Here is a 7271-nt window from a genome sequence, read left to right as displayed (position 1 = left end):
AGCAACATGATATTTTTTTCCTAGTGTGTCGGGTCTGGTTCGTTTAAAAAAATGGGTAGACTTAATTTTTTTTTTAAAGCCACAGAGATATTTTTTTTAAACGAACTAGACTCGACCCACCAGAACTAAATTTACCATGTGGCGTTAGAAAAATGGCTAATAAAAAAATGAGTAGACTTTATTTTTTAAGACAGATAGCAATTTTTTTAATTAAAAGATAAGCTAAATGATTTTAAAAAAAATTCCATTAGTGAAAAGAGTATATTTGCACTATTTGTGTAACGCCAGAGGTATATTTGCATCATTATGTAACGGTAAAGGTATATATATATCACTTTTTTAATGGGAGGTATATCTACTCTAAATCGCAAAGTTGAGGGGTATATTTGCACTTTTGCCCTTGTTTATATCTGTTACTCCTTGATTGGAGAAATATGAAATAAAATTGGGAAATTGTCCATGTGTAAGCTGGCTGCAGGACCCTTTGATTAAAGTCAATTTATAAAGTCAGTCCCATTCCTGTCGGATATGTAGTGTGATAAATGCTAAACTTGTCACGCTTGCCAATTTCTAAAGCCAGTACTTCTTTTTCTGTGTAATACATTACGTTTAACTACTCTATTTGTTTCTTTTTTCTTTTGTCATTTGGGAAAATGCATTAAAAATCTTGGGACTTTTTTAGCATGGTGTATATCCCAAGTCTAAAATGTAACTTTCTTGAAATAAAAAGGCTACCAGCTAATTTACTTCTTTTGAGGCAACAAAATGCTCCCATACTCACAAAAGGCAAAAAGTAGTCCACTATAAAGGCAACATTGCTTTCTAAGTGACTAGTCAAAGGCTCACCACCACAGATTACAACAACAACATAGTGAAATCCCATGGGGTCTGAGGAGGATAAAATGTACGCAGACCTTACTCTTATCAAGGTAGGACGGCTGTTTTCGAAAGACCCTCGACTCAATAAAAAGCATAAAAAAGGTCAGATAAGGCTAAGAAATTCAAAGTGATATGAAAATGCAAATAACGAAAGCGACACAGATAAAATAGGATAATTAAAGTACAGAAAATAACAAATAATAGCACAAATCAGAGCACAAGAAATTATACTAGGATAATGCGCCTACTAATAAGGAAGGATAACGAGACTATCTACTAGCCTACTACCCTAATTTGGGTCCTCCAAACCCTCCTATCTAAGGTCATGTCCTCGGTAAGCTGTAATTGCGCCATGTCCTGTCTAATTACCTCTCCCCAATACTTCTTCGGCCTACCCCTACCTCTTCTGAAACCATCCATGGCCAACCTCTCACACATCCGCACTGGGGCTCACCACCAGAGATTGTTGTGGAAAATAGGATCCAAACTTCACCTTGAATGAAAAATCTCGAGTTTGGGGCATGAGAATGAAAAATTTCTTATAATAAGTAGTTTCTACTTTAATGGGTCATATACGGTGCGAAAGTAAAAAATTTACGGGTATCTTATTTGACACCACTATCTAATATGTACTCACTTTTTAAAATTTTTTGCATGTCTATTCAGTTCGGAACAATTTGAGACATGCAAAAGCCTACCCTTTTTTTTTTTTTTTACTAAAGTTATATATGGCTGATTCAAGCATTTTTGCACGAAGTTCATGCAAAAATGACTCAACGTCAACCATATATGCATGACCTTCAGACAAAAATACCGAACTTCAAGCAAAATGACTAAACAACAGTCATATGAAACTTCAGACATTTTGTCACCAGACACCGCAATTTCAAAGTTGTTCCGAAGTGGATAGACTTGCAAATCTTTATGCATTATGAGTATTGTTTAAATGATGGTCCCAAAATCGGGTATCCGTACACTTCTGCGGATGCAAAGCTAGATTAGTCGGATCAATAGGTACCAAATCGGATGATTAAACAAAAAGTAAAGACAAAAGACTAGTCAAAAGTCTCAATATAAGCCACACGTTTAAAGAAACCACAAGTGAATGACTGCATGCTGCATGCGCTAATAAGTGTAAGATACTTTGGAGTGAAAAATATGAAATGCTACAACAATAATGAGGTATGGGGATATTAATAATATATCATCAGATTAAACCACTAGATATTTAAACCACTAGATATATTAATAATAGATCATCAGATTAAACCACTAGATATTTAATTTGATCGAGTATTATTTTAGGAAACTTGTGGTGAATGGGTGAGTAGTCTCAATCTTTAAAGCATTCTTGTTGTTACCAATTTAATGTTTCTTGGAATTTGTCATAACCTGGTCTTCTTGCTTCTGTTTGGGCAGTTGTCATCTTTTGTTATACATAGCTGCAATTAATGCCCTGTTTCAGTGAATTTTCAGATGTGGGGTCTTTTCCAACATGCTTAATTCCTTTTTAATTGTGAAGGAATTTGCATAAAAGCTGTTACTATTAATTTATATAGAGTAGTAGAAGTAAAGGCTCAAGATACAATCAGTACTCTTAAAGGTATTTCTATTATATTCTACTTGCTTTCATAGTATAAGTGCTTGCTATTTTCAGAAAAGACCCTCTGCTATACCACTTGTCGTGCAAATTTGGAGCATCAAAATAAGCCAATCATTAGCAGTAAATGACTAAACTTTGACATTTGACATGCAGTTAACTACCTGATGAAGACAATGGAGGAAGTAAAGATTAGTGAATTCTGCAAATCTTCTTCATACCATCTGAACTTGGTAGGACTTTTATCACCATTACCTTTTTTTTACTTTGTTCTAAGCATTTTATCTCAAAATTTCATTATGTAAATAGGACACTGGGCTAGTGAAGAACTATGTTGAGCTGAAGAAAAGACAATTACATTGCGGCAAACGCCATGATTCTACTGAGGAAGAGATTAATGTAAGAAGCTTATTTACCGGATTTTCATCTTTTTTGTGCCTGTTCTACTTGTTGTCTAAGCTGAATGTGTTTTATAGTATTGGTTTAACTATGAAATAAAGTAATGATTCGGAGTGTGTTTGTTATGACAGAAGTAAATTCTAGAAAATGCTTTCGTTGTTTGGTTGGAGGATGAACAATGTTTTTGGGAAAACACAATTGTCAGAGATTCGATAATAATGTCGAAGTGTTGGTTAAAACGTTATGAAATAATTGTGAAGGAAAATGATTTCTGCTCAAGAGTTTGAAACGATGTTTTCTGGTGATATGGAGTCATTTCCTGCATATTGATGGAAAACCAAACATAAGAAAGTGACTTATTTTCTGAAAAATATTTTCCGTCATACCAAACTAACCAGAGCGATTAAACTAGAGCTTGAAGGGGAACTGGAATGCTAGCTGAAATGTTCTGTCTTTGATTAATACAACTTCTGCTTAGTAACTTATCTTTCTTCTTGTTATTTTCAGCCTGCTCATGAGGATCTGGTTAGAGAAATTGCTCTTCTGGAGCTGGATATTATATGTTTGGAGAAGTATCTTCTTTCAATGTATCGGAAAACATTCGCGCAGCGGTTAGCATCACTGTCCATGAAGGATGATACAACAAAAACTAATTCAACTCCCAAAGAAATGAAGTTTGCAGAAGTCAAGGAGCAAAATGGCAAGTTGAAGGAAAATCCAAAAACTAATACTAGTCCTATTTTGCCACCTTTGAGTAATCCAATCAAAGATTGTGATGATGACACACAAAAACTAATTGACTCAACCATTTTGAGATGCCACTCTTCCCTATCGCATGCTGCTTGTTCATTCAGAGCTTCACCCTCAGTTGCAGCTCTTGCTGATGCTGCAGATTCATACCATTCTATGCCTTTATCAATGCTTGAGGTAAGTACTGCTAAAAAAACAACGATGCCATTTTGTTTTGCAACAGGCTCTTGTAACTATAATCATCAACAATAGTAGAGGCGGTAGGACTTTAGTTTATGGGTTCTGAACCACAATTGTCCTTTCCAAACCTGTTCTGAAAAATGCTTTTCTAGAGCGAAGGGTCAATCGGAAAAAACCTCTCTATCCTACAAAGGCAGGGGTATGGTCTGCGTACAACATCCCACCCTCTTTGGACCCCACTTGTGGGACCACACTTGATATGTTGTTATTGTTGGGTTGTGAACCACAATTCTTTTTACTTACTGGGATCTGGATAATAGCGTTGACTCATGAGCTAGAGCGGGAGGCCTGGGCAGCTTGTAAGCTGTCGGCCACCCTTCAACTCATGAGCTAAATTTTGAGGTTGAAGTTAAGGCGCGTCCGTCGTGATAGAGTGATATCAGAGCCGGCCTCGGCCTTGCTCCGAGCCAGTGACATAGCCGAGTCGGGTAGTCGGTCGGTAGCAAGGGTGCTGGGATTCGGGTGTGACCCCCTCCCAAATTGGACAGGGAGGGGGGCCTAATCAGCTTATAAGCGGCCTGCAACCCAGCTGTCTGCGCTCTTTCACCTCACGACTTAGCTTTTGGGGTTGAAGTTAGGCATGTCCTGACAATACTCTTGGCTGTGACGGGCGTATAACAATCCTTTCAAGCCTAAGTAACCTGTTTATCCAAGGGATCATTTTGAGGTTGAGGGGATTAATATTGCACATTTTCTTCTTTGATTGTGGATCAATTACCTTGCTGCTAACCAGATTATTCATCTTAATTTTGTTTTTTTTTTCATTTACCACTCTGGAAAGAATACATGAACTATGTTTTATTAATATGCATTGTAGAGTAATTAATAATGGAAATCTTATCATGTTTGCAACCAGCATGCTCAGCCATCAACTTCAAATGGGAGTCTCACGGAGCATCAAGTTGATAGTTGTTCTAATAATTATCATAACTCGCCAGGCCGGTTATCTGAAGAAATGATCAAGTGCATTTCAGCCGTATATTCTCAGCTTGCTGATCCGCCTTTATTCAGCCATAATTTAAGTTCATCTCCCGTCTCCGTCTCATCGTCAACACTGGAATCTTTTCCACAAAATCAGAGTGATATGAATCAATGCATAGAAACTTCATCATCTGATTCGTTGAACAATCCGTTCCACTTTGAAGACTCGAAGGGATTTAGCGGATTCCTTGTTAGAATGGTTGAGGTGCAAGGGCTTTGTCGAGATAGTCACAGCTTAGATGGTGTTGAGGAAATGCTAAAACAATTTAGGTAAGCTTATATTTTACCTCTTAGATATAAGACATCATAATCTTAAACCACTCTTCTGCATTATGATGATTATAAGTACATTTACATGACTATTGATGGTATTTTAGTGTTGATAGCTTCTATAAAAAGTGGTCTATTACAAGTACAAATTAAATTTCCGTTTGGTGTATCTTTTGATCTTTCAGTAAGCTTGCAGAGTTGTGCAACTCTGAATTAGTCTTAAACTTACCAATGCAGGTATCTAGTCACAAAGTTGGAAGAAGTTGCTCCTAAGGAAATGAGACATGAAGAGAAACTAGCTTTTTGGATTAATGTCCACAATGCACTAGTAATGCATGTAAGGTTTTCTATTTTTATTTTACTGTGTAATCCTGATTTCTATTAAAATGTAAAAAATTATGAACCAGCATTGTGTATGTTGCAGGCATTTTTGGTTCATGGGATTCCAAAAAGTAATCTCAAGAGAGCATCTTTACTTCTAAAGGTAAGAAGATTCTGTTAATATGATGACAGTTTGCTGTGTAAGTAGTTCTTTTTAACCAAGTAAACTTTTAATTTTTCCAGTCAGCTTACAATATTGGAGGGAATACAGTAAGTGTAGACATGATTCAGAATTCTATACTACAATGCCAGTTGCCTCGTCCCGGTCAAGTAATTAATTAAATACAAGTCCTGTTTTGTTTGTCACTACATTTCCTCTCTTGTTTCATATGTTTTATGTAGATGATTTATTTTTTAGACTTATTGAAGTTAATTTTGCCTGTAGTGGCTACAATCATTGTTCTTTACGAAACAAAGATTTAAGGCTGGCGATGCACGAAAGGGATATGCAATAGAGCATCCAGATCCTCGTCTACGCTTCGCTCTCTGCACAGGAAACCATTCTGATCCTGTGGTATGCACAATGAAAACATTACTTAGAATATTATGGGTTTTTTCATTTTTGGCCCGTTGGCCGAAATGAATTACGGGCTCTAGCTAAAATATACAAAACCTACACACTAGTTATGTATATTATATGTATATGTTGTGCATATAATATGTATATTTATACTTAATATTCAAAACCTATACATTTGCTGGCTATTATTCTTTTGAACGGTCCAAACATGTCATTATCCATATTTATTATTACCTCAATTTCGTGAATTAATGATAACTTGATTGAGAAGAATAACTGTTTTCTTGGTATTACATGTTTTGACTTATCATTCCATTATATGGGTGCAGCTTCGTTTGTACACATCTAAGAGAGTGTTTGAAGAACTAGAAGTGGCTAAAGATGACTACATTCAGGCAAATATAAGGGTACAGAAAGAACAGAAATTAGTCCTTCCAAAGAATGTGGAATCTTATATAAAAGAGGTGAATTTGAGCCCATCTGGTTTGTTCGAAACGATAGAGCTAGCATTACCTTCTTATTTGAGGAAGAAATTTCAGCAGCCAGCGCAACGAAAGTTGTGGAAGAAAATTGATTGGATTCCTCACAACTTCACTTTCCGTTACCTTATTTCAAGTGAATTGGTTGAGTGAGTCGCACAGTTTTGAATGTCAGATGAATCACAATCAAACCTGTTTGAATAGCTGCTTTGAGAATAAAGTAACTTAAGATCATGAATATGTTAAAGGGGTAATTCAGATTGAGAAGTGGTTCAATTTTGTGGAAATTTTTTAGCTGCATGTGTAACAAAGTGCTATAGTTGTGATTCAACTGTCATTCCTAATGAGAGTGTAACAAGTGGTTCAACTTTGTTGGAGTTTCTTTGGATATAGTAGCTCTAAACAGATCAATGGTATGCAAAAAGCCTAATGGCACTATAAAGCAAGTGAGATTGTAAATTATGAACACCATTTCTGGTTACTTTTGTTTGCTTGCTAGTTGCTTGGACCAGAGACTTTAACTTTATTTCTTCATTCTGAATCTGTTGAACTATGGAATGACATTTTTCTATGTTAATAAGGAGAAAAGAGTTGATAAGGTTTAGAACATCATCTATGAAATCTGAAATACCTTCGAATCTAAATGGCCAAAAACGGAGGAGGTTCACAAGCAAAGAAACCCCTCCAACTTCCTTACTGTTGATGAACTGCATAAAGGATGAGATTAACTAAATGTACAAACTGAGACAAGTAGTAGCAATTTTGTACAAGC

At 36.1% G+C, this 7271-nt stretch overlaps 1 protein-coding gene across 3 annotated transcripts; it reads left to right on the top strand.

Moving 5' to 3' along the window:
* The first annotated feature begins 1945 nt into the window (after positions 1-1945).
* On the top strand, positions 1946-6965 carry LOC132599134 (uncharacterized). Of its 3 annotated transcripts, XM_060312359.1 has the most exons (11): positions 1946-2061; positions 2356-2482; positions 2636-2712; positions 2789-2878; positions 3386-3805; positions 4725-5119; positions 5357-5456; positions 5544-5603; positions 5684-5770; positions 5886-6014; positions 6350-6965. In XM_060312359.1, the coding sequence occupies exons 3-11, from the start codon at positions 2647-2649 to the stop codon at positions 6650-6652; spliced, it is 1650 nt and encodes a 549-aa protein (XP_060168342.1). In that variant the 5' UTR covers positions 1946-2061; positions 2356-2482; positions 2636-2646; the 3' UTR covers positions 6653-6965. The 3 variants fall into 3 exon arrangements, with proteins under 3 accessions (XP_060168342.1, XP_060168343.1, XP_060168344.1); XM_060312360.1 differs by lacking the exon at positions 2356-2482 and having other exon boundaries at positions 1957-2061; XM_060312361.1 differs by lacking the exons at positions 1946-2061; positions 5684-5770 and having other exon boundaries at positions 2124-2482.
* The last annotated feature ends 306 nt before the right edge of the window (positions 6966-7271 follow it).

Source organism: Lycium barbarum, chromosome 6, assembly GCF_019175385.1.
Source record: "Lycium barbarum isolate Lr01 chromosome 6, ASM1917538v2, whole genome shotgun sequence".
Classification (NCBI taxonomy): Eukaryota; Viridiplantae; Streptophyta; class Magnoliopsida; order Solanales; family Solanaceae; genus Lycium; species Lycium barbarum.
Note: the sequence above shows the minus strand (reverse complement) of the source record. Positions and strands in the feature narration are given on the sequence as shown.